The following is a 26,670-nucleotide window of genomic DNA, read 5'->3' on the forward strand; positions in this document are numbered from 1 at the left end:
GATAAACGAAGAGCACAGTTAAGAAAAAGCTGTTCCTTTCTTATCAGTTTTATTGCCGCGAAAGGTTTTAAAGGGCCAACACTGCTCTGCTTGTTTATCGGTACAGTACAGTGCGACGTGCACCACGGGGCTTAAAGATCAGTGGCCTTAGTATTCTCTGTAGCCTTATCTCATGTAGATTACGTTGATGTTATCAGTCACAGAGCGATAAAGCGTCGGGTCAGACTTCTGTGTATCCAGCCTCGGTCTTTTCCAAGCTCAGTAGTTTGAATGATTTTAAACTGTCGTTTCAAGATCCTTTTAGTTCAGTCTGTTTGTTGCACGTCGAGTCAAATTGATGTTACGTAACACGATCCCACGATCCGTTCAGTCAAATGAGAATGTAGAGTGCAGTAGTTTTAGGGCTGATTTGCAAAAAGTCAGCTCATTTCAATATAGAGCACAAAAAAACGAAGACATGACTTTTTCATCGCAAAAAGTAAACTGTGTCGCAAACGTTAGTCTGATCAGTTTGCATGCTTGACTTAAATATTCTCCATCCTACCTTAATACTAAGCAACAGGATCAGAAGCAAATATCTCGTTCCAACCTCTTCCACAGTTGTGTGAAATTGTAAAGTGTGAGTGTTTATTAATGAGGGTTTGTGTAGCAAATAAATGTGATAGAGGCTGATGGGAGTGAAGAGAGCGTGGAAAATAAAGGTTTTCGACCACAGAGAAGAGCTTTGGTGTCAGTGGTTAAAATGGTTTTAGGGTAAGTACAACGGGATGAATTATAGACATTTAAAATAAGTTTAAAATAAACACATTTCTAACTGTCATATGAAAAATTGTAAAGTGCTGAGAGCCCATTCTTTGTGGGCGGGGCCTATTCTTCATGGACCTTTCTTGTGTGCGGAGCCTGCTTCCAACAAAGAGAATCAGGTCATTATGTCACATGAAATCCTATATAAAAACTTCTTGCTGCGTATCTAAAACTGCAGTTAAAGAATATGTAGGGTTCTTAAAATACCTTCACAACTCTGTCAAGTGTGATTAATCGATGTATCAGTGTTGCTCATTTGAAGAAAAAAGTTTCCAGTACATATTAATGCTGATCCACTGATTAATGAAATGTTCTGAGACGTGAGCGGAGGGTAAAAAAAACTATTTAGAAATTGTGGAAAATTCTAAAGTTGGTATGTTAGTATGTGTGATCGGTGGCTACTGAGCCTGAGAGTCAGAAGCCTTTGTCACATAAGCAAGAATGACAAAGAGAGACTGAAAGTAGTAAGAAGGGTGGGGAACAAGTTCAGTGGACGTGATCTGTTTCAGCGAGGGAGTTAATGTTAACAATTAACATGCTAACTGAGGCCTGTAGAGTTTGAGATGTAGCCATCGGGTGTTTCTGAACATAGCACCATCTGGCGTTGTGGTGAATTTGCTAGGAAATCCACCCCTGAGAGGTGGAGCATTCTGTTAAGATGTACCTGAGTGCTCCATGCTGATGCTCAGTTGTTCATCAGTATATCAGACCCAGGGTAAATAGAATATTTGTTTCCCTTTTGATTATAATTCTCTTCTAATGGCAAACTAGACAAGTGAATCTGAGAAAATAAACAGACTCCACATACATATGAAAAAACTAAGAAACCTTTGTATCTTTACATAAATAAGGATTACACTTCGATAAAGTACAGCTTATTAACAGTTCACTATTCTTTGAACCAGTTTGACAGTAATATAGATTTTTCCTCTGTTCCTCTTATTTTTGTCAAACCATAGAAGAGTTTCCATGCGAATCTTTAGTAAACTGAACTAATCCGGGTTTACAGTGTGGTTCAGCCACACAAAAAACATCCGTAGCACAAATGTCCATGGAAACAGCATCTATAGGTCCATTACTTGATCCCAAGTCACTCACTGAAAAATGAGTTATAGCAGGCCTACTCCACAGGACCAGAAACAGAAGGAAACAAACTTGGCCTGGCTGTCTCAGCCACACCAGACTTATTTGGACTAGTTCTCTAGACTGAGACATGTCTGTCCCTTTATTCATATCAACACAGTCAAAATGTTCATGTGAGGCTCTGGCTAGTCTGAAGTCATTTTCTTGGCAACATCATTCCTGTTCTTTGAAAGATAACAGGTCCACGTCTGAAATTGTAGTAGGGTTCAAGTAGATCATAAACATAATCCCACAGAGAACAGCCGGGAAATTCACTTCAGTTGAACATCTTTGAGAAGGCCCAGCTGAACCACGTCCTGAACCTCGTCAGAAGGTGGTTCAGAGACAGGAGTCTCAAGTCACTCAGGGTCAGTAGGATTTCTTCTACTTTTACTTCATTTCATTATTAAATGCTGCATTTCTTCCGTTTGGCACGGAAGATTTTCCAAACATTTCTTGAGATTTGTGTTCTTTGTCTTTTTCTTTTTCTCTCACTTTTAAACTTGGACAGCAGAGCAACAATGTTGCTGTTCTGCTCAAGGAGAAACTCTTGCTTTTTCTCAAGCACAATCAGGTCATTCTGAATTGTTTTGATCTGCAGTTCTATCTTCAGGGATACCTGCTGTGTCTCTCTTTCCTGAATATTCTGGGGCTCCATCCGCTGGGCTATTCCTCTCTCCGCTGACTCAGGAGGTCTGTGTGATTCCTCTCTCCTGTCTCTGTCAGACACTGAATTGTTTAACATGTATTCATGTTGCGACATTTAAAAGTTTAATGCAAACAAACAAACAAAAAACTGACCAAAGACACTGACTGACTCAGTCATTTATCTTTTTCCTTCACATGGTTCACCAGACTTCCCTTCCCTGCTTTTCTTTCTTTTTACTTTGCTGTCTAATGAAGGTGACTCCCCCTTCTTACTGCTTTCAGAAATACTGAAAGTAGTAAGAAGGGTGGGGAACAAGTCCACTGGACTTGATCTGTTTCAGCGAGGGAGTTGTCTTTATCACATGATCAGTCTGTCACATTATTGTGGAGGAATTTTGATCCACTCTTCTACACTCCACAATGTTGCTTCAGTTCATCAAAGGCCTTCACAGTTAGATGTAGCTATCAGGTGTTTTGCAGTTTTTCTGAACATAGCACCACCTGGCTGTGCTATGTCTGGATGAATTTGCTGGGAAGGCCACCCCTGAGAGGTGTAGCATTCTGCTAACACACACTTGAGTGCTCTATGCTTATGCTCAGTTGTTTATCAGTATATCAGGCCCAGGGTCAAAAGAATATTTGTTTCCCCTTTAAATAATATTTTCTCCTAAGGAAATATTAATCAAGCGAATCTGAGAAAATAAACAGACCTCACATACATTTATAAAAACAATATACAAATATTTAAACTTTAACCTTAAACAGTGACATTTCTAAACATATTTGCAAACATGCTCTTTACACCAATGTAACATTTTATTATTTAGAGATCCATTATAATATCTTTCAAAGAAGCATCTCTTCACAGCCCTCCAAAACCTGTTTCATGCATTAACGTTACTCTGGAGCTAACAGTGCTGATGAGACTTTATCTCTGCATTAGGCTGAGTAATATGAGACTGGATCTGTGAAAAAGGTCTGACTCCTTGATCCTACACAACCCTGTGCTCTAGATTTAAAAACGATGGTATCGCATGACTCAGTCTCTTTCTAAGCTCCACGACCTGCAGCAACAACATGCTGCATACATACTATTAATAACACTGATATAACATTAATAACATATAATACTCTAACATACTATTATATGTTATATGATTTTAACTCTCAAGCAACTAAGCACTAAAGTACTGAAGCATTTGTTTCAGTAGTTCAAATGTTTTTGTTCCATATACCAGTTTCTGTCGGTAGTATTTTTGCTAATCTTATTGCATGAAATTGTTGTATCAGCTACTCTTACTTCTATTATTAATAGAAGCTTATTACTTATTATTATTATTATTACTTTTTAATTATATTCTTATTATTACTTCTATTTAACTATTTTCCAGACTCAAATCATCTGCACAAAATACTTAAAATCTTACATACAATATAGTTTTCATACATAATGTACACTCCAGTGAGTGTACATTATGTATGTATATTAGAAAACTTTATTAGATACACCTTGCTAGTACCTGGTTAGACCTCCTTTGTAACATAGATTTAACAGGGTGCTAGAAACATCCCTGGAGATTTTGAGCCATATTGCCATGATAGCATCACACAGTTGCTGCAGATATGCTGGCTGAACATTCATGATATGAATCTCTGTTGTTGAGATGTGCTGACTGTGGAGGTTATTTGAGTACAGTTGTCGTGTTCCAGGAACCAGTTTGAGATGATTTGAACTCTGCGACATGGTGTCTTATTATGCTGGAAGCAGCTGTATGACGATGGGTACACTGTGATGGGATGGACGTGGTCAGCAACAATACTCCAGGAGACTTTGTTTAAACAATGCTCAGTTGGTATTAAGGGGCCCAAAGAAAATATTCCCACACCTCTGCATCACCAGCAGCCTGAACCCTTGACACAAGGAAGGATGAATCTGTGCTTTCATGTTGTTTACATCAAATTCTGACCCTACCCTCTACATGAACTGAAATCGAGGCTCATCAAAGCAAGCAACATTTCTCCAATTTTGGTGAGCATGTACAAACTGCTGGCTCACATTTCTGCTCTTAGCTGACACGAGTGACCCCCGATGTGGTCTTGTGCTGCGGATGCCCATCTGCTCTGCATTCAAAGATGCTCTTCTGCAGTTGTTCCTCTCAGTTAGAAGCAGTCTGAATTCTGCTCTGACCTCTGAGGTCAACAAGGCATTTAAATCACTCAGTGGATATTTTCTCTTTTTCAGACCACTCTGTAAAATACTCAGACCAGCCTGTCTGGCACCACCAACCGCGTCACATTCAAAGTCACTTTCTCACCCATTTCAATGCTCAATTTGACCTAAATGCACTGAGTTGCTGCCATGTGATTGGCTGATTAGAAATTTGCATTAACACTCGGCTGATCGGGTGTACCTAATCTTTTTTTTTTTTTAATAGAGTTATACCGTAGTTAAAATTAACCTCACCTTTATCAGCTGCGATATGAAGAGATATTTTTACTAATGCATCACTAAAAACAATTACAATTCAATTATATATTTTGCACTGGTATTATCACAAAATAAATAAAAGCTGAGAGATGATAGAAGAATGCCTCTGCATGTGAACATCAGGAAGGGACATCCTGTTCCCAGGAAAAACTTAAACAAGTGTTGTGTTGACGCGCCTCTTCTGACGTTCATATAGTATCTGTTTTCTGAAACTCTGCTGACATCTGCTGGTTTGACCGGAAACTGTAACGGGGCTCTTTATTTTTTCAGCTGCTATTTAAAAGATGCTACTGGGTTTAGTATGAATACACTGACTAATAATAATAAATATCATTAATAACATAAATATAATAAATGTAATTGATTCAGAGTGTAAGGTTGCAGGGTAAGAAATCATTATAATACATTTTTAGCGTGTTGCTTATGAAAGATGATTTATTTTTATGAGACAAAATGGTTTAGGTGTAATTAGAAATTTCTAGTCAAACACAGAAACGTTGTTGCTAGTCTGTCAGCGCTTCTTCCCCTGCGTTCCTCTGAGTCAGCTCCTTGATGTTTTGTGTCTCTTGCCCCTCTCTCTTGGTTGTAAGATCTTTGTAACATTTTCCTAGTCTCCTCATGTACTGTAATTGCCTTCCTTTTTCTTTTCTTTCTTTCTTTCTTTTTTTTTTTTTTTTGAGGGGGGGGGTGGGTCCAGTGTTGCCAACTTAGCGACTTTGTCGCTATATTTAGCGAGTTTTCAGACCCCCTTAGCGACTTTTTTTTTCTAAAAAGCGACTAGCGACAAATCTGGCGACTTTTTCTGGTGTTATTGGAGACTTATTTATGACGACTTTTTGAAGTGAAAGCGGGTATCGCTTTTACTCTCAACAAACAGCGGGTGCTGCCGTGGGCCCCTCACCCGTTCCAAAGCGCTCACGGGCGGAGAATAGTCCCCCCCAGCTTCTATCAGGGCAGAAGATGTTCACACCTGTGCGTCTGAACTGCAAATGAATCGCGCATGAGCGAAGCCGCTGCTCTCGCACTGACTGTAACGCAGTCAGTTCTTCTTTTACTGTTATGCTGTTTTGTGGATCACGAGGTTTAAAACTACTTATACACACACACACACAGTAACTCCACCAGAGTGCCTATTTCGAGTCACTTTTGCCGGTCCAAGCCCGGATAAAGGAGCAGGGTTGGAATTGTGACATTAAAAAAAAACAATAATTGCTAAAATAAATTTAATTTGTAGTTATAAATAAATTCTAAATGCATTTAGAACGTTCTTTACTCACTTTATGTCTCTTCCATGATGTTATTTCTCTCTCCAACAACGTAGGTTACAGTTATATTAGCATGACCAATTATGCAAATTAGGCGATGACGTCATTTAATGACTTTTAGCGACTTTTAGGACAGCCAATAGCAAAAAAAAAAAAAAAAAAGGACAGCCAATAGCGATTTTCCTTACTGAGGAGTTGGCAACACTGGGTGGGTCCACTTATTCCCTTATTTTCTTATCCAGTTTGCTCAAATTTGTAAGGACACAATTCAAACCATGCTGAGTTTTCAGCTAATAGCTCTCTAAGAATCCCCTTGTTGTTGCTACAACTCCGTGTAATGCCTGTCTGATTGTGTTAGCTTTAGCATCTTTTCTAGATTCAATTAAAAGAATAAACGATGTGTTTTGTGACAGGCTGCAAGTACCAAAGTGTCTAAAGATAGAAAGATTTAAAACTGGTTCTTTGCTAACCTGTCGAGTTGTTGTTGTTGTTGTTTTTGGCTAGTCACAACACAGGCTTAAATAATTCATATAGGGTTAACAAAAAAAAAATATTCCTCTGGAAATGTTCACGTACAAGCACTGGCCAAATGTTCACAGAAACACCTTCAGAAAGGCCTTGGTAGCTATTGCTGAAGACAACTTGACAACAAGAAAGTCTGGCTCCTTGAAAGCAAAATATAAAGAAATAAGAGGTGGCTCAAGACTTTTGCACACTACCGCACATGTGTGCATATGAATCTACGTGACTGATTTAGTTTTTAGTTTTAGCTTTTGTTTGTTAGCTTGTCCTCACGCTGTCTTGCCCATCGACAGCAAAGGGAGCAATGCCCCAGCTGGACACCAGGTGTGCTCTTTAGCACTGCAGCACGCGAGCCACTGCAGTGCTGCCATGTGTGTGTGTGTGTGTGTGTCTGTGAGTGTGTGTGTGTGTGTGTGTGTGTGTGTGTGTGCGTCTGCAGATGGGACAGCCCGGACCTGCTTGCCAGCTCAGCCACTGCTGCTCCTGCCATTCAGCTGAAGAGCGGCGAAGGGGGGAGGCACGCGAGGCTGGAGCGAGAAAAAAGACAGAAAGAGGGGGGAGAGAGAGAGTCCAGGCCCAAATAAAGACATGGGGGCCAGGACTGGGCTGGGTCCCGCTTTGCTATAAAAACGCTGGCCTCCTTGAGACTCGGGTTTGGTGGTTGGGGCTTGGGACCAGCGACCACCACAGCTGCTGCAGTCTTCCTCGGGGGAGCTACGTCTGCATACTCACCATCATCGTCCTGGTCATCATTTCTGGGGGCATTCAAGATGCCTCGAGTGGACGCAGACCTCAAGCTGGACTTTAAGGATGTCCTTTTCAGACCCAAGAGGAGCAGCCTGAAGAGCCGCTCAGAGGTCGGTCCTGTTAATTACGTCTGCTCATTACGCATAACTCACGCATTACAGGTACAGTGTAATCAACCATCAGAACAGCTCTTTGGGTTAGACAGGTGTATTCTCCTGCGCATTGTGCCGCAATATCGTGTTAACTGTTTGTACATGAGGGCAGATTGATGAGGGTGGCGTCCTGGAGCTGTCTAGTTCTGATCAAATGCGAAAAATACTTTACATTTACTCCTAAATCAACAAAGATACCTCGTTGAAGGAGTAAAATGCCTCTTTGTCTTGTTTAATGTTGAGCTATCAGGTGTACACTGCCTCTGTGCTGGGCTGAAACAGTGTAACAGCGGAGTGACCTTAAAGGTGACAGGAAACAGGCTGGACACAGGCATAAAAGAACATTTTGATCAGTTTGGCCTTGATCTAGTTACCTGTCATTATTATCTAAAGCAGACTAAGCAGGCCACATTGTGTCCAACATCACCATACTTGTGGTGGCACTAGATCTAAAGCAAAGAGTTTGAGCCCTCTGAGGGAGCAAGCAACATGAGACACAGGAGACTTCTCAGAAAAGTTGTTTAAAAATAGGACGGAGCGTGTTGCAGCCAACCAGAGCACATTCCACATGCCACAGAGATATCAGTATAACAGCAGCTTTAATCACATCGATTCAGGTCTCAGACACACGTGTGGCACCTGATGAATGCGGTTTGGTTATTTTGATATTTCAGATCGTAATGTGGGCAGCGGGCCGTGACTGAGACCACTGGATGATTTTGTCATTATTTATTTTAAGTACATATTTTGCAGTGATGTGGTTTATTTTCAGCTTGATGGTGTTGTTGGCGGGGGTTAGTCTTTATTATGACAGGAGAGATTGAGAGTAGACGGGAAGAGAAAGACAGCAGGGGGAAGACACACAGCGAATGGCCCTGCAATAGCCTTGCTGCGCATGGGTCTCCTGCTCAACCTGGTGAGCTACACCAGCATCATTACTTTCTCATTATTAATGGTGAATAGAAAGGAAGTAAACTGAAAGTCCTGAGTCAGTGTGCAGCATCTGCTGATGTGCTGGAGCGAATCAATATAGACTTTATCTCCCTCGTCCATGTCTTCCACCTCTTTCCTTCCTCTCACTATTATGAGGTATGACCTCATTATATGCCCACATTAAAAGTTATGGTGCATTGCGTACAGTAAGTCTGTAGCTTAAGTAGCTTTGCATGATAAATGTCTTGGTTCTAGTCAACAAAAGCATTCAGCACTAAGAGGGAGCCATTTAGAAAACTTGTTTTTAACTGTTGGCAAGGCAACTCACCGTTATGTCCCACTTTTTTGTCCCACTATGCCGACCATCTTTACCTTCTTTTTTTCTAGTTTGAAAATTTACCAGTTAGACACATTTCTACATTTTCTACATGTTAGAGAATGATAAAACATGTTTCAGATTAATACTGATAGTTGGTGATTAAAACCCCCAATATTCTGATATTTTGGCATTTGTTGAGCCTAATTTTTTTGTTGTTGTTGTTGTTGGCATTTATAGCCCTTTTCCACTGGTAGCTACTCGGCATGGTTCAACTAGACTCGGTTTTTAGGGTTTTCCATTAGGTGGTAGAATCTGTGCCAGGGAAGAGAAATGGCTACACAAAAAACAACAATGTGGTCGCTGAGTCTGACTAGAAGCCATGCACGGAACAGCAGGTATACCATCGCCTTAACGTCCTCCACTGTTGTGTTGTGTTCAAATTATGTCACAGGACTGTGTAACAACCCCACACACATAAGGTGGAACTCGATTGCAATGGAAAAACATCCAAAACTGAGATGAGTCGTGTAAGTACTAGTGGAAAAAGGCTATCACAGTTATTTACAAGTGAGAAGTTTCAGAGTGCCCTCTGGTGGACAAACTATGCAATATCACTCACACCATGGTGAAGGGTGTTTCTGATGTCTCTTCTTTAGTTTTTAAAATTTTTATTATTGGCCGTTAAATGCAGATACTGAAAGATCGGCAAATAACTATAAATAACTATTATCAGCCAATAATATTAGCCTCAGTAAACACATTTAGATTGCTTACATTAGCTAACATTAGTAAGCTATACCAGACCAAGTAATGCTACAGCAGTAAAGCCACCAAGACTGTTGAACGATGGTTCTGGGAGAAGATTCTTGAGTAGTAACAAAGTTCAGCGTTTAGATCGTTAAGTGGAAAAAAGGTTTATTTTGATGATTTAATTTGAAAGAAATAATTTCCGCAAGTGACTCAAACACTTTCCTGAAAATGGTGCAGCTTGTGTGTCACATTGAGCTCAGCTGAGCACAGGCATATCCATTAGAAGCTGTCCATTAGATCTAAATCAGCGGTCCCCAACCTTTTTTGCGCCACGGACCGGTTTATGCCCGACATTATTTTCAAGGACCGGCCTTTAAGGTGTCGCGGATAAATACAACAAAATAAAACTAGTACCAGTACCGAAAAAAAGAAGATTTATTCATAACACACGTGAAAAGACCCAGGAAAACCGAGCTTACAACAAAAATGATAACAAAATAATGCTGAAAACCGATAAAAACCCTGAAAACCAAACATTTCACACCTCAGCCTCTACTCTCGCGGCCCGGTACCAAACGACTCACGGACCGGTACCGGTCCGAGGCCCGGGGGTTGGGGACCGCTGATCTAAATGATTCAGTGCACCCATGCACACTCAGGAGACGAGTATTAGCCTTCTCATATTTCCAAGAAAAATGACAAGGATAAAAAAATACTAATAAATTTTAAAAAATTCCTTCCGTCCTCAGGTGGATCTTCAGAGGACCTTTACATTCCGCAACTCTAAGCAGACCTACACAGGTATCCCCATCATTGCAGCCAACATGGACACCACAGGAACATTTGAGATGGCACAAGTTCTCAGTAAAGTGAGTGAAGAAAATAGTTATAAAAAAATAAATAAATTAAAAATACATTTGTTTTATTTTGTATGGTTGTGGATTCATCAGCAGGTTACTTCTGTTCAAGTTGAAGGACAATGATGGATGATAGAGAGAATGTCAGTGGCCCAGAGTATCTAAGGCATTTCTGAATCTCTCATTTTCTTCCTGTCTTCCTTTCTGTCTGACTGCTTCTTTCTTTAGCACACCCTCTTCACAGCCATTCATAAACACTACTCTGTAGAAGACTGGAAAAACTTTGCTGCTAGTCACCCAGAGTGCTTAGAGGTAAGACTTCCAGTCTTTGCTTTAACGTAGTCTGTGTGTGTGGATTCTCAGTCATCCAGGTCATCGCCTTAAGAGCTGGAAAAGAAGGAACTGGAACTTAGAGAAGTCCACTTGCCTTCTTTTAAGCTCTTAAGACTTTTTACATGTAGGTTGTCTCTCATAAGAAACTAGAAAATCTAAATAAAACACATTTTCATTCCCATAGCACGTAGCTGCTAGCTCAGGGAGCGGCAGTGCAGATCTGGAGAAGCTGTGTGCCATCCTGGAAGCCGTCCCTGCCCTCAAGTACATTTGCCTGGACGTGGCCAATGGCTACTCTGAGTACTTTGTGGAGTTTGTCAAGAAAGTCAGAGAAAAGTTCCCCAAACACACCATCATGGTAGGAAAGACAGTGCCTCACGTTGGCTGGCAGTTTGTCTCCTGGTGGATTATGGGATATTTAAGACTGTGTGCTGGTTTTGCAGGCTGGCAACGTGGTAACGGGAGAGATGGTGGAGGAACTCATCCTGTCTGGGGCTGACATCATCAAAGTGGGCATCGGGCCAGGTGAGTGGGTACAAAGGTCTCTTAACACAAAGCTGCACGGTCCTCAAACACAGAGACCAGCAGTGAGGCATGCAAACACAGATGAGACATAAGACAGAGACGTACAGCGTTTTAAACCAAGTATAGCGGTCATGTTACACGCCATTAAGTTACTGACTCATTGCATGACTAATGTAGCCACTCTAACGTTGCTGTGGAGACATGAAAAATGTGGTTTTACTGGTACGATTACAGCAGACTAATGTTTGGGATCATTGTCATGCTGACAAATTAAGCCGTCGCCAATCGGATACTTTCCAGATGGTATTGCACGGTTTGTTTGTTTAATCAGGATTCCCATTCCCAGCCTCAGACTTATCTGTCCTTCCTGGGTTTACTTGCAAACTCAGTCCAACAACAACACGACATAAAAATGAAAGAAGCTGTTTTTTTTTTTTCCTAACACAGATAGCACTGAGTTTCATAGAGCGAATATAAAAATGGCAAAAATAATAAGCTGAAGCTGCTTGTTTTCTAACAGGTGCGCCTTTGAATCACAATCATTACTAAGCAGCTGAATACTAAAGAAAATTCCATCAATTTTGGAGATTCCCAACGGCAGTGGCTGAAACACAGCCCCAAACCAAGACGCTGTGTGTAAAAATGGCACTACTGTTGTGTTTGTTTGTTTTTTGCACTGCACACCATGCCAACATTTGGCAAATTTTTAGCTATTAACTCCTTGCGAATCACCTTGATGGTGCAAAACTCCTTATTTATGCTTGTCAAAATGTGTTGTTACCAAAAATGGTGCGTTTTTTGTGACAGCCTGCTAGTAAAAATGTGCCTTAAGATACAATTTTATGTGCAGACACAGCACTTGACATGGGTGCCTTTATTGTGCTTTTATGGTTCACAGGTCAGTGTCACATGATGTAACAAACAAAAACACTCCTTAAAAAGTCAGGTGCATGATTGGACTAAAAGCCAATCATGCACCTGAGTAGTCACCTGACTTGAACAGATTAAAAAAGACGGCAGGTTCCTGTAGTTACAACAGCAGCAATCAGCACAGACGGAGAGAGAGATAAAGATGTGGTTCTCTAATGTGTGCTCTGACTGTTGCAGGTTCTGTGTGCACAACAAGGATCAAGACAGGAGTGGGTTACCCACAGCTCAGTGCTGTTATAGAGTGTGCAGACTCAGCTCATGGACTCAAAGGTCACATTATCTCTGTAAGTCCACAATATAATATAATATATTTTTTTAAATAAAAATAATGAAGTCAAACAGTAATCAAAGTAAATATTGGCAATTTCTGCAACAGTAGGAAAGCTGTCTGCAGAATATGCTGCAAATATGCAAGAGGCTGAAATGAAAATGATACAGAGCAGAGTGCAATGATGTGGTTTTCATGTAGATACTGAAAATGCATCAAAGAGATTTCCATTTTAAATTGTGTTGTACTTGGAGGACAGGGTGGCAAACAGTGAGCAACAGAAGAGCATTTATTGCTTGAAAGACCAGTTTTTTTCTCATCAGTTCACCAGGTGTAACACACTGTAAACATGTGCAAAAACCAAAAAACATGTGCAATTATGCATCACTAGATTTGTTCATGCATGTTACTGAAGGTTTCCAGCCAATAGGGGGAGCAGTTTAGTCCTAAAATTAAACATTAAACCTGCTTCTCTGACCTAATGTGAACCAGTAAACTGACATGTGTTTAACTTCTGTTAAGGATGGTGGCTGCAGTTGCCCTGGAGATGTAGCTAAGGCCTTTGGTGAGTAACCAACCCCACGCTGTAAGAAATGTCCCAGTTAAATTACAGTGAAGTAGTGGCAAATCTATTTCCCAGCTTACTTTTGTATGTATATACAGTTTACCTGCTGTAATCTACAAAAAACATATCTTGAGGTAAAAACATTTACATAATGGCGTCGCATACAATTATGATTATACTGTTTTTTTTAGTCTTTTACGATATAATCTCCATGACTTCATGCCCTTGTCCAAATTCCCTGACTTCAGCTTCGTGTGCTTCCCCATTCTTCACACTGCATGGCTACGGGAATGCTGTGGTCAACAGTGCGCTGTGTTTGTCTCTTCAAACTTGCTGTGTTGTTCTATACATCTTACCTCTGTGCCTACTCTGGCTGTGCCTCTGCTCCTCAGGTGCCGGTGCTGACTTTGTAATGATGGGAGGAATGCTCGCAGGCCACGACCAGTGCTCCGGGGAGGTCATTGAGAAAAATGGCAAGAAGTACAAACTATTTTACGGCATGAGCTCCGACACAGCCATGAAGAAATACACTGGGGGAGTTGCCGAGTATAGGTGAGATAGTGATACCCTGAGACTCGCAGCAACACCTGTGAGTCATTCATTTTGGCTTCATCTGTGTTGCTATGGGAATTCCTTTTTTTTTTTTTTATTGCTTATAGTAACAGTGTATTATTATAAACACACTTTAATGACTCAGGTGTTCGCAACATTTTTTTTCTTATTGAATCCATTTCATACTTTTATGATTCATAACGCAGACAAAAGAATTCTAGAACTCCAAAAGTTGCCTTTTTAAAAAAAAAGATGAGCCCATTTTAAACTTTCATGCTCTGGTCTTGTACTAGAATAGATGAGCAGATATTTTACCAAAGAAAAGTTTCTAAAGTCCACCTTCTCACCTCTTTCCTTGGCTCCCAGGGCATCAGAGGGGAGGACGGTCGAGGTTCCCTACAAAGGAGATGTGGAAAATACCATCCGGGATGTGCTGGGGGGACTGCGCTCCACCTGCACCTATGTGGGTGCCGCCAAACTCAAAGAGCTGAGCCGCAGAACCACCTTTATCCGTGTCACACAGCAGTCTAGCTATATGTTCACTTAAGGGGGTGGTACTACTTTCTCCCAGTAGCAGCAGGACCACATACAGACCTACACCTCACTTCACCACGCACCTGTTTCTCTCAGGATATCTGCTGTCCGAAAGCTTTCAACTCCTTCAGGCTGCAATTAAACCAACTCAAAAATTTGACTTGAATTACCCAGATGGATAACAACACTCTACTCTCTTTAATCTCACAGTGAGTGTGTTTCTATGCTTGCAGAAACCAATAAAGTACTGTTGTAATTTATGCAGACATTGTTTTTGAATGGGAATGTGCAAATACGCTTCACCTGCTACCTTTCAGTTTTGGGAAACGGCAGTGAAACTACTACAGTAGAGATTTTTCAGAAACTTGTATATAAAGTTGTTACTGGAGGATATTTCAACATTAACAACATATCAAGAGCAAGCAAGAATATGAGATTTGTAAAACACACTCAGCAGGAACGTGTTGGTATTAGTGGTAAGATCAATGATTTTGCTGAAGTGTATCCTAAAATGAATGTGCAAGTTGATATGCGAGATTAAGAGACTCCGGCCTTTAATTGTCAAGGCAGAAATTGTGTTGCAATAAACTGCATGGAGAACCTCGTGCTGGTTTCCTCAGTGGTGTTGGTCTTTCAGTTTCAACTGAGTTGGGACGCTTTCATAATGAGAATGAAGTCTTCACAGTTTGTGCATTTCAAGTATTTGGTATATTTACTTAAAAATGTGTCCCTCATTTTAAATCATGCAAGTCTAGAGATTTGTGCCTTTTACTGCATTGTAAAGTAACGTAAGGATGAAATTAAACGCAGGAAATGAAAACCTACACTATGTAATGCATACTGTGATAACTAACAGTATTACATTGTTTATTGCAGTCAAGACAGAAAATGGAAGTCATTAATCAGTGAATGATTAACATAATTCCTCTTTCTGGACAATAAACTGTGTAACTAGAAGCTTTTGAGATTTCGGTTTCTTTTTCTGATTTAAAAGTTTCAACAACAAAAAAAAGAAGAAGTGGTAAACCAACTACCAAGATGTCTGGCTTGGAGTTAAGACCATTTAGATTCATGTTGCATTACAACGAAACTTCTTTCATCACTTACTGCTCACATATTTCTAATATTTCTTTGTTGCCCGTGTTGCCACTTCCTGTGAAAACAAAGCTGCATGGAGTAGCTGCTATAAGATCAGGAGGAGAGTACTACAACTGAAGGTGGAATGAAACAGTCGTTTCTTTTGTGCTGCTGGTCACATGTTGGGTCCTTGAAAACTTGTTTCTAATGTATATTTAGGTCCTTAAGTGTTTATAATTTTGCTTGTGTACACCACCACAGTGGATTTTAAATCAATCAAGAAGCCTCTGACAGGTTCATTTATTATTTTTTCCAGATAGACTCCCTCACATGTCTTTGCACTTCCTATTCAGAGTTCCAGTGAACAGCTACCAAATACAAGGTCAACAGATTGAATCAATTCCAGAGTTTTAGCTGCTTAATTTGTCATGAAATAATGGGGGAACAGGCCTCAACAGGTTCAAAAAATGCTTCCCTGCCAGTCGTCCAATTACGTTCAAGCCTTGGGATTATATGACTATGTTTTAAATGTGGCTGTAATTCCTAAACAGTTAATGCAAAACCTTTGTGAAGCCCTTTGAGTTAAAGCCGAACGTTTGCAATTCAATCACATCTTTTTTATTCAATTTATAATCCACTGTGATTGTACAGAGACACAATGTCAGTGTCCAAATAGGACCAAACTGTAATAGTTAGCTAAGCCCACACAGTGAGCTCTGTGCAAGGAGGCAAAAATCAATAACCTTCAGGGGCTACAAATATTAATCTACCATGTAGTACCATGTTTCATTTTGTATTCTTCTGTACCAGCTTTTTGGTTGCTGTGTGGCTTTTAGACAGAGCAAGCACTTCCATAACTCCGAAGCTTCGGAAAGGCTCAAAACTGTAGGGCAGGTGTTATGTAGCCCACTAAACACTAGAGGGAGATATTATAAAAGGTACCAATTTCAGCACTGGGTGAAATCACAGTAGCTGCGTTCTGTACAGATATCCAGATCTTTTGTTCACGTATGCATTGCTACTCAAAGAAAAACACACATTGCCCATTTGTTCCAGATATGTCAAGGTTTCATTTTGTTTTTCCAAAGAGGTGCGTTTGTACAGATGTCAAATACATACACCAACAGGGTTTCTCCATCGCTATAGAGGAAATGGGGTGGTGAGACACAGGGACTTGGTGAGTACAATATAGTACAAACAAGTTGGCTGGGAACTGCTGTGGCCCCCCCTGTAGGCCAGACTGTCCATGCAGGTCTGCGCTGATGTCCAGTTCTCCGCCACCATCTCACAGGCCAGTAAGTCTCACTTTAGTACGTGGTGACGCAGGTTAACTGAGAAACATCTTGACAGACAGGTTGCTAGCCTCAGGGCTGAGTGTTCAGATCACAGGAAGGACACAGCTGACAGATCAACTCCACCCCCTCCCTGGCAGTGGGCAGGGTCAGAGGTCAAGAACCACACAGCCTGTCCTGAAGTGTTTTTATCGCCTTCCACAGAGAGGCCGCCCAGAGATGATCAGTACACTAAAGAGTAATCCAAGCCATCTCCAGCATAATACACATAATATCATAATAATTTATAGTTAATTTCCAATAAGAACATTTGTTAATCAAATCAATTCAAATATCAAATTATAGGTAATAAATTTACATATCTTATAACCCATATCAAAAAGCCCACTATGCAAATTGACTGGTGTGAAACTAAACTGTTAAGTGGGCCTCTACACTTTTTTTTTCTTCTTTCTGCCTGAGTTGGTTATCCAGCGCTATGGACATCGACAAGACATCATACAAAAAAAACAGAAAAGAAAAATAAATTCATGAAAAAAGTGGAATCCTGATCGAATTCTGTTCACTTTTAAAACACAACAAAAGTGCCAAAAAACACATTTTTGTTTACGCAAAATGAAAGTACAAACATTAAGAAACAAAGAGCACACATGCCTTTTTTCTGATCAAAAAAAGTCAAAGCTCACTCACCAACATTCATTTTATTTGTCAAGTTGTGCAAGAAGCCAATTTAAAAAAAAAAAAAAAAAATGACATTAGCACTGTTCCTCCAGTGAGGACGCTTGTCTTGAAAAACTCAACAATGACACATTCTCTACATAGTTTTAAGTCCCCTGACATTATACTGAGTGCTACAAGGAGACCAAAAACAAAACAACAACAACAAAAAGCTCCTGCACCAAAGATAATGCAAACAAAGCAAAGGTTTGCACGCGCTCTGTCCGCACCGCACAACCGAACCAAGCCGTGAACATCAAGAAACCGAATTTATCCGTTCAGGCCGGTCGGCGGTGTGCGCTGGAAAAGATGAACGCAACGAAAGAGGGGACGCTTTCCATGAGAAAGGGGTTTTCCTAGTAGAAAAGAACCAAGGAATCACCTAACACCTCGGCCCGTTGGACCCAAGAACGCGCCGGGCGCCAAGCGAGATGGAGCACAGACAGATAAAACACAAGGTTACGGCAAGGTGATGTGCAAACTTGAGCCATCTCTCCCTCTCTCTTTTTATTCATCAATAGTCACCCCGTTTAGTTTTTGTTTGTTTGTTTTCTCATTCTCTCTGTCTGTTTTGAATGAATGTTACCCCCGGGACAGGCGTCGGCCTGAAAGAGAGGGGTTAGACCGAGCCCCGTCCCAGGATTAGAAAGTGCTGAAACATTATCAAGTCTTTTACATCTACATACATGTGCATCTCTTTCGGTTGGTTTAGAATCTCTTTTTTTTTTTTCCTTTTTCTTTTTTTTTCTCTTTTTTTTCTACAAAAAAAAAAGTGGTCCCCACTAGCGATGAGGTTTCTTTTTCCTGTGGGTCTCACCGTGAACCGTCGAGGGTCAGGGTTTATGATCTCACAGACTATTAGAGGAGAAAACACTCCGCCCCCCCCACACACACACAAACACTCACACACGTTTGAACACCAGGTGTACATAAGCATACATCCTACACGCACGACGACACACGGTGCAGACTCACAACTGAGGAAGGCCGCGAGGACGAAAGGGAAACAGAGGAAAGAGAGGAAAAACAGGAAAAACGCTTTGCTGTTTCTCCTCACAAACATCCTGACTCAGATGTGACACACACGTCAACAGATATTTAAAAGAAATACACGAGCCTTTAACGAGGATCAGACACTGGAGTCGAACTTTTGCTACATACACTTGGCACAGTAAAGAGGGGGATAACAAAATCAAAGTATTGCACATTGTGGTACATTTCAATGGGATTTAAGAAAGACTTGGGAAATGATAACTACACTAGACCCTCGGAAAAAAAAAAAGAAAAAACCTTGCTGATTGATTTATGTTATCATCTATAGTAAAATATAAACTCAGTGGCCTTTTTAAGCTGACTGTGAACAGGAGACCGAATATGAAAAAATGATGTAATTGGGAGGGCAGACCTATATCCGCATCAGGCCACACTGAAAGGTAGCGAACGGTTGTCGTTAAGGGTTAAACAGATTGCTTTGCCTCAGAAGGAGGTGCTCGTGAGGCTGGCTGGCTATGATTGGGTACCTGAAACAAAGTTAAAGAGGTCACTACGGGAGTCGTGGCAAAGAGGCAGAGCTTGGCGGAGTCAAAGAAACGAAGAGGAAAAAAAGAAGTCTGCTGGTTGGCTTCGTGCCACACCGAGTCGGTTCGCCTTCAGCGTTGACAGTGTAACAGCAGTGTTTGTGACTGACCAGCAGGGACAGAGGAGGTTTCAGGGGTTGTGTTGGGTTACTGCATATATGAGAAACTTCCCTGAAAGATCAGCAACTGGTGTTGCAACTGCAATTTCTGAGGATTCAAATGAGTTTCATGAGGAGGGGAACTGCGGTACCTGGAGCGAGCTGGGTTCAGGTGTGTTAACGTCTGCAAACCTTTTGCAGTATGAGACAAAAATTGTACTTCTTCTCTGGGCAAAAAGAACTGTTTTTGGTTGTCGTGCTGGAGGATTGTTATTAAAATGTTTATTGCAGAGATTTTGAGTGGAATGACTCGCCGAGCGCGCGCTCCACTCGTATACAAGGAGACTGCCTGAATACTTTTTAACTATTGCTTTCTAAAGTAACCAAAGCAACCACAGCGTCGCTTGGCTTTGGCTTATTATTATTATTATTATTAATAATCTACCTGATCAACAGTAAGAGTCTGAATGGTTTGAGTGGCTGACGGTTTTGTTCAGATGTCTATTTTTCCTTTTGTTGGTAAGGGGGTTGGAGAAACATGTAGAAAAAAGACATACATTTATAAACCACTGCCACACACACACACACACACACACACAGCGGTTCCAAACCATGCGCACACACACACATATAACCTACTGCTGTTTCTACCAGATGTTTCAATAGGAACAGGACCAAATGAAAATGCGCTGCTGTGTGGGTGTCGATCTGAGAACCCTGTTCTATTATAAAAAATAAAGCATTTTCAAATCTCATTCGGGGCTCTTCTTACTCACTCGCCTTCACTATCAGTCTGTCTGCTCATTCGACCACCAATCCACCCATTCCTCATCCATCTGAATACACATCCATCCTGCCATCACCCTGGTAAACTCCCACCACCTGAAACATTGTCGCCTCTATTTTTTCTTTTTCTAAAGGCAAGCAGCAACAGCCATAAAACATAAATACAGGCTGAGCAGGAACAGATATGCTCAACAGACATGCCTGCAGGAAGCCGCTGCCTCCCTAACAACAGTATTGTGCCAGCAACATGTCAAAGCTAATCTCACAAAACCTGAGATATGTTTACATGTTGTATGGCACCTTACATGTTACATGGGATAGATTTATAAAAAAAACTAACCGGCCAATTGTTTTTTTATTTTTAGTTTTGTTTTGGGGTTTTTTAAGAAGAAGAAGAATCAGCCAAATGATCAAGGATGGCCAATTACACCGAAGGCTCGTGCTTTCATATTAGAGAAAAACCCCAAACTCCGTGAGGACGATCGACCGACTGACCACGCAAGCACATCTGTTGAGGTAACTGCTATCTAAGGGATAAATGAGTTTTGGCTGGCTGAGCACAGGCCGTGTTCAAAAGCGAACCCTAGCCCCCCTTTACACTCTGGGCACCCCGGTTTAATCAGCAGGGGCAGATATTCTCCTTAAGCAACCCAAGAAATGGTCGGCTTTTAATTCAGTTTAGTAGGCAGGCACATGTTTGCCATAACTGTTGATCAGAAACGTTTCCTCTACAGTGTGGCAAGTGCCTGTTTAGGAACAAAAACCCTGATCTCCTCCAGTGTGTCATGTGGCTCTAGGGCTAGTTTTGGGACAGGGCCTTAAAAAAAAAATACAATAAAATAAAACAAAAAATAAAAATCGCGTCTCGACTGAACTCCCTCCTCCTGATGTGCAAATTGCAGGATTCTCTTAATTAAAGACTCCAAGTAGAAACACTGGACATTTAGCGTTGTCTTTATATCATTTTCCTATACACAGTGCACACACACTCTTATACAAACTCCCACCCATACACAAACACAGCTCAGAGCACTTTTTTCTGCACGGCTGCACTGTAGCAGTGCCGCGTGCATTAATCCAACGTCAGTCCACTAGTGTCTTTGCAGTAGGGACAATATGCACCAAAATAAACGCTTGCCTCTGCAGCTGTCTAAATATGGATTGCCAAGTACAGTACGTATTGAGTTTTAGAGACTATTTTGTGTCTGTGTGAGCGCGTGCGTGTGTGTGAACAAACACACCAGCATCATACACACACATATTACAAATATATGATGACCTTCACAAGTCTGTGGGTGTGAGCTTCTGATTGTTGCTCTCAGTCTAAAACAGATCTTGAGCAGGATATTTCAAAGACTTGTTTCTTTTTTCCCGTCTTAATCGAACTTTCCAGACACGTTCCGATACTTTCCTGCCGCGCACATGCCGAAAACTGCGACACCTCCCGCTTCATCTCACTTCCCCTACCCTAACCTACTAACTGAAACTCCTCTCGCTCTCACATTTGTCCCTTGCTCTGTGATTTCATGGCACATCTGCTCCCACGTTACTTAACAACCTCTTTACCTTTCACAAAGTGCTTCTGCTACTTTCTGCCTTCGTCTTTAAAAAAAGAAAGAAAAAAATCTAAGAGCATACAGTACTTTGTAAATAAACACACAACATCATCATTTTTTTTTTTGTTTTTTTTTGTTGGCTGTATGATGAGAGTGACAGGTGTGTTAAATGCTTTGAAACATCCTGACCATCTCAGAGCTAACGTGCAGATTCTCTCGCTTCCCCTCACGCGACCTTTCTGGATTTGTAAAGAAAAATTAAAGTGATTCATTAAATAAAACTCAAACAAAACCGCTAGGATCGTATGCGAAGACTCCGTTCGAGTGCAAACACGCTGGGTTCACCAACCCAGTGTGTTTGCATTTGCTTAAGGTTTGGGGCATCGCATATTGATACATGAACATTGACCCACCTAGGCGCGATCGATTGATTATTAAAAAGGACCCCTGATTAAGGTTTTAAAAAAATCTTGAAAAAAAAATGTAAAACCTATGTGGTGAGATGGGAGATGAGGGGTTAAAGAAGAAAAAAAGTCAAATGAAAAACACTAACATGAAATGAAAGCAAAGACTCCACTGTCTACAAACTGAGCAGAGTAAGTGTTGTTCCCTCACAACTGTGTGCGGCACACGGGCATCGACACGATGACCTCTGGTTCCGGTCAGCCACACAGGCCCGGATGACACAGTGACGATCAGATTATATTAACTTCTGGTCTGATTTAGCAAGTGAAAATTTTTAACGATTTACCCGCAAATCCTTCATTATTACCAGAGGCGAATCCAGGCAGCCTTACTGCCCGAGTACACAGGTAACATCACTGTCACAGAGTGCGACTGCGAACCAATCAGGGTGGAAATTTCAGCGTAATGTGTCGCCGGCCAAGCAGAGCCATCGAATGTCGCGCCCGTGTGCCACAGAGCAACCGATAAACATTCAACGCACAGGTCAGAAATCCCTCACCAGAAATCTTCTCATGAAAATCACCAAAACTGCACAGATTGCTCATGTGATAATTAATCAATCTATTTAAAAAAAAACATAAAGGTGTTAAACTACATGGACTTAATGTAAGGTGTAGGGTAAGGTTACCGCTACAGTACAGGATGTGAACTAAAAATAAACAAAAAAACAAAACCACGACAAATGAACCTTTACCGTGGACATTTATGGGGTTTTTGTAGAATCTTTTTAGCTGTGTTTTTTTTTTATTTCATGGGTTGTTAACAGTCCTGCTAGCCCTCACTTGCCAATATTTGACCTTCCTTCAATGCTGATTTTCACCTCATGAGGGATGAAGGAAGGTTTGGGAAGGGTCAAAGGTGGTTCCTCCTCTGATTTTTCTACTTTTCGACCCTCGGGCGCAGACCATCTGCGCTTCCTGCTTCCCGATGGCTTAGTAGAGCCAGCTTCTGTACTGCCGACAACCTGACCTTTGGAAACTCTTTCCCCAAACACGAGATCCCCGTTTTCCACACCGGAGATCCCTCTACCTCCATTCCCACTCTCCCCACTCCCTCGCTGGCTGATGCCATTCTCCCGCTCTCTGTGCCTGGGACCTCCTCCACTGCAGCTCTGAGGAGCGTCCGACACAGCTCTAGGGGGTTTGAGGTGTCCGTGGCTGGAGGGGACAGAGGCGTGGGCGGCCGGCTCCAGGGGTTGAGTCTTCTTCAGAGATCCGTTCCTCAGGTTCTTGAGCGTGAGTGAAATACAAACATCGCCTACAGAAAGCTTGGTACAAGGCAGCTCCAGAAGCTGGGTGGTCCGGTCCGGGCAGCATGAAGACCAGCCTTGGCCAAAGACGAAGAAGGGGTATTCCAACAAGACCTCCACGCTCACCTAGAGAAGAGAATTGGGCACAAACGAATGAATACCTTATTTACATTATATACTGTTGTTTCACAAAAAAATCAACTTTGATCTGTTGATTTTGTTAAATTAAACAATCTCACATGGAGCCGAAAGCTGTAATGTTTAAAGCTCCTTCAGGAAATTAGATTGGAATATGGGGAATTTTTTCTTTGTGAATCTCAGGTCCAAAAATCAAGGCATGAACTAAACCATGGTTTTAACATGTTAATTATGAAAGTTCATGACTTTAACATTATTTTCCACTCAGTTTTGGAGCTTCGATAAGAACGCAGTGTCTAAAAAAGGATAACGAGAAAAAAGAAGAAAGAAGAAGAAATACAGGAAATTGAATGTAACCCAGTTCCCAGACTAGCCCAGCAGCACGACAGCAGCCAGTGTCCTGAATTTTATTTGAGAAAAGCTTTAAAGGAAAACCTGCCATGCCTGTGTTTGGCCATTTTCTTAACTGAAATCTGAAATTCTGCGGCATCCTGTTGACACCATGTCCTATAACACTGACCCTGTTAAGTACACATTATAAAAAAAAAAACATGGAGAAAATCTGCTGCATATTACTTTACTGTTTGTGAACCTTTTTGTCATGACGAATACTGAAAACACTACACAGCTATAATAATAATAATAATAATAATAATAATAATAATGGATTGGATTTATATAGCGCTTTTCAAGGCACCCAAAGCGCTTTACAATGCCACTATTCATTCACTCTCACATTCACACACTGGTGGAGGCAAGCTACGGTTGTAGCCACAGCTGCCCTGGGGCAGACTGACAGAAGCGAGGCTGCCATATCGTGCCATCGGCCCCTCTGGCCAACACCAGTAGGCGGTAGGGTAAAGTGTCTTGCCCAAGGACACAACGACCAGGACAGAGAGCCCGGGGATCGAACCGGCGACCTTCCTACAGATACGCTTCCCAACCCCCTGAGCCACGGTCGCCCCATACTACTAATACTGGTGTCAGCTTGAGACCTGAAACTCTCATCTGAAAAAGGACGTTTTCACAGAACTCTGAGGTCCACGCCAGGATTCAGTAGCTTGTAGAAACACCTTTAGCAGCAATAACTTGTTCTCTGTACAACTTTCAGAGTCTCTCACATTATTGTGAGAAACTTCCAAAACTTCTACTTTCATAGAGGTGCTCACACTTGCTGATCATCAGTTAATCAAGAGTGTTTGATTAGCAGCACATGGCTGCTATTCAATGCTCTTAGTAAGGCAGTAAGAAGCAGTAAGGGTATCCAGCTGCTCCTGTCTTCTAAGACTTTAAGTTAGAAAGAAATACAAACGTTTTCTGTTAGTGTTCTGCAAAGTCAAAAAGATATTTATGCAATAATTGTGATTTTTCTTTCACTTCTGATTTAAACTGTGGACTTAAAGCCCTGACTGGGTCTGTATTAGTGTTTGAATGTATAAAAAGAATGAACGGATGACAAAAAGAGATCGGCTGCAGGCTCAGGAGAAGGAAAATAAACATCAGAAACATCAGAAAGAAGGCAAAGCCAGGGATAGGATACCGTAAAAGAGCGAGATGATGGAAGTGGAGGAAGCTTCTAAGATGGGGATGAAAAGACAAGTTTAAAAAGACAGAGTAGGTTGGACAAGAAGAAGAGGGAGGAAATGAAAAGAGAGCTATGTCAAGAAGGATACAAGCGAAAGATGTGACAAGTACCAAATCTCAAATCTTAACTCTTACGTCAGGCAACACTTTCCCCTCCTGTATTATATAACTTTTGACTTCTTGGAGTAAGTTCTCTGAGTGTGGACTCAAAGCTATAACCGCCGCTCAGGAAAAAAGTGAGAGGAACCATTGAAGGAGCACAAGAGAGAAAGAGAAGTCTTTGAAAGATGGTCAGCTTTTGTGGGGTACGACATCAAAGAGCAGCTGGGGGCGAGAGAGATGGTTAGAGATGTGCTGTGTGGGTGGACGAGTCGCAGCATGGACAGATGAAAAAGATTAACTGGCTTCAATGCACATCCTCAAAGACAGGGCGAAGGCTGCATGAGTGTACGTGAGCGCAAGTGTGCCTAAAAAAGCTGGAAAGATAAACTGTGGCATAATATCGGATATTAAGAGATTGCTGCAATTCACATTTAAATTTAAATGTATTTATACAGCTTCAAATCGCAACAAGAGTTGCCTCAAGGCACATATTATACTATAAGGTAAAGACTCTACAATAATATAGAGGAAACCCCAACAATCAATAATCAATGTTAATGAGAGATTCAAGTATGTTTGTATTTAACTGTGGCAGAGTAGAAAAGAAAAGAATGTAAACAAATGTCCCAAAAAAGGACAATTTAACCACTAAAAAAATTTAAAAAATAAAAAAAGACCACCAACATGTCATCTCAGGGTCTGCAGGTAACTATTAGCGTCAAATTGCACATGACTGATCGGAAAGAGATAAAAGAAAAAAGAGAACTTTAGTGGAAGGGGAAGAAACATCAGAGCCAAACATCTGCCTATTAATGAATGAAGATATGAAGATAACATAAAGTCACCTTTACCAAAGTTCAAGTTAACCCACAGTTGAATATTTCTGCACAGGATAATGATTTAATGCACAGGAGCAAATCTACCAAGCACTGGTGGCAAAAGAAGAAATGAAGGCTTAAGGAAAGGCTTCGTCAAAGCCCAGACATCAATCCGACTGAAATGAGGTGGAAGGCTTTAAAATAGACAGTACATAAAGAAAACCTACAAACACCTAGCAACTGAAGGTTGACCAGAAGAGAGGTCAAAAACATCAGCAAGAAAATGTCAAAGACTGATGGACAAATGTACAAAAGAAGAGTGAAAAAGTTAATCTTGCTAAAAGTAGCTTCAGTAAGTCAAGGATGTACTTTTCCTACAGAAGAACTTTACAACAGCTGGTACTTTGGTAGAATAAATTACAGAAAGCTCTATTTCTTTGCTAATTCAAATGTATAAATCAGCACTTTAAATATGCAAAGCATTACATGTAGCAATATATCAACACATTTACATGGCTTTAATTAACTAAGACAACCTGAAGTAGATTCCAGCCCTCAATACCTTGAAAACTTTAAACATTTGTGGAAGACGATGATGCACATAGAAGCCTTATTATAGATTATTTTTAAGCTCACAGAATTTAAAAATAAAACCAGAACTGGACTGTTTAGCCAGATACTAGATTAGTCACATACTAGATTTAGGTGTGCTGGTACCTTGGTCCCACCTGGAAAATGTCCAAAGGACCGAGTAACTTTTCATTTACATCTTTGTGTGCATGAATGAGATAAATCAAACTTTGACAACCTCATGCAAACAGAGCTCTGTAAAGATCGTGAAACCACGTGTGAACATTTTGAGAAATTATTAAATCACATTATTACAAACATTAAAAC

At 41.0% G+C, this 26,670-nt stretch overlaps 2 protein-coding genes across 6 annotated transcripts in view; one reads left to right on the forward strand and one right to left on the reverse strand.

Moving 5' to 3' along the window:
• Positions 1-7,277: 7,277 nt before the first annotated feature.
• Positions 7,278-14,917, forward strand: gmpr (guanosine monophosphate reductase). Its single transcript, XM_040021368.1, has 9 exons — positions 7,278-7,706; positions 10,500-10,619; positions 10,836-10,919; positions 11,125-11,298; positions 11,384-11,465; positions 12,573-12,679; positions 13,186-13,228; positions 13,621-13,780; positions 14,147-14,917. The coding sequence occupies exons 1-9, from the start codon at positions 7,620-7,622 to the stop codon at positions 14,325-14,327; spliced, it is 1,038 nt and encodes a 345-aa protein (XP_039877302.1). The 5' UTR covers positions 7,278-7,619; the 3' UTR covers positions 14,328-14,917.
• Positions 14,918-16,437: 1,520 nt separating this feature from the next.
• Positions 16,438-26,670, reverse strand: part of atxn1a (ataxin 1a) — a 96,441-nt gene continuing 86,208 nt past the window's right edge. For all 5 annotated transcript variants that reach the window (XM_040021365.1, XM_040021361.1, XM_040021362.1 and 2 more), the window contains one exon: positions 16,438-23,257. In XM_040021365.1, coding sequence (XP_039877299.1) covers positions 22,661-23,257 — 597 coding nt within the window. In that variant the 3' untranslated portion in view covers positions 16,438-22,660. The remainder of the gene's footprint in view (positions 23,258-26,670) is intronic.

The sequence above is a fragment of the Simochromis diagramma genome, unplaced genomic scaffold, assembly GCF_900408965.1.
Source record: "Simochromis diagramma unplaced genomic scaffold, fSimDia1.1 OVJJ01000753.1, whole genome shotgun sequence".
NCBI classification, from domain to species: Eukaryota; Metazoa; Chordata; class Actinopteri; order Cichliformes; family Cichlidae; genus Simochromis; species Simochromis diagramma.

Bases quoted from the DNA above. Each gene is read 5' to 3' on its own strand.
- gmpr (XM_040021368.1), top strand. From the start codon at position 7,620: ATGCCTCGAGTGGACGCAGACCTCAAGCTGGACTTTAAGGATGTCCTT. The intron at 10,920-11,124 runs GTAAGACTTCCA...TCATTCCCATAG, and splicing joins GTCACCCAGAGTGCTTAGAG to CACGTAGCTGCTAGCTCAGG. The intron at 11,466-12,572 runs GTGAGTGGGTAC...TGACTGTTGCAG, and splicing joins CAAAGTGGGCATCGGGCCAG to GTTCTGTGTGCACAACAAGG.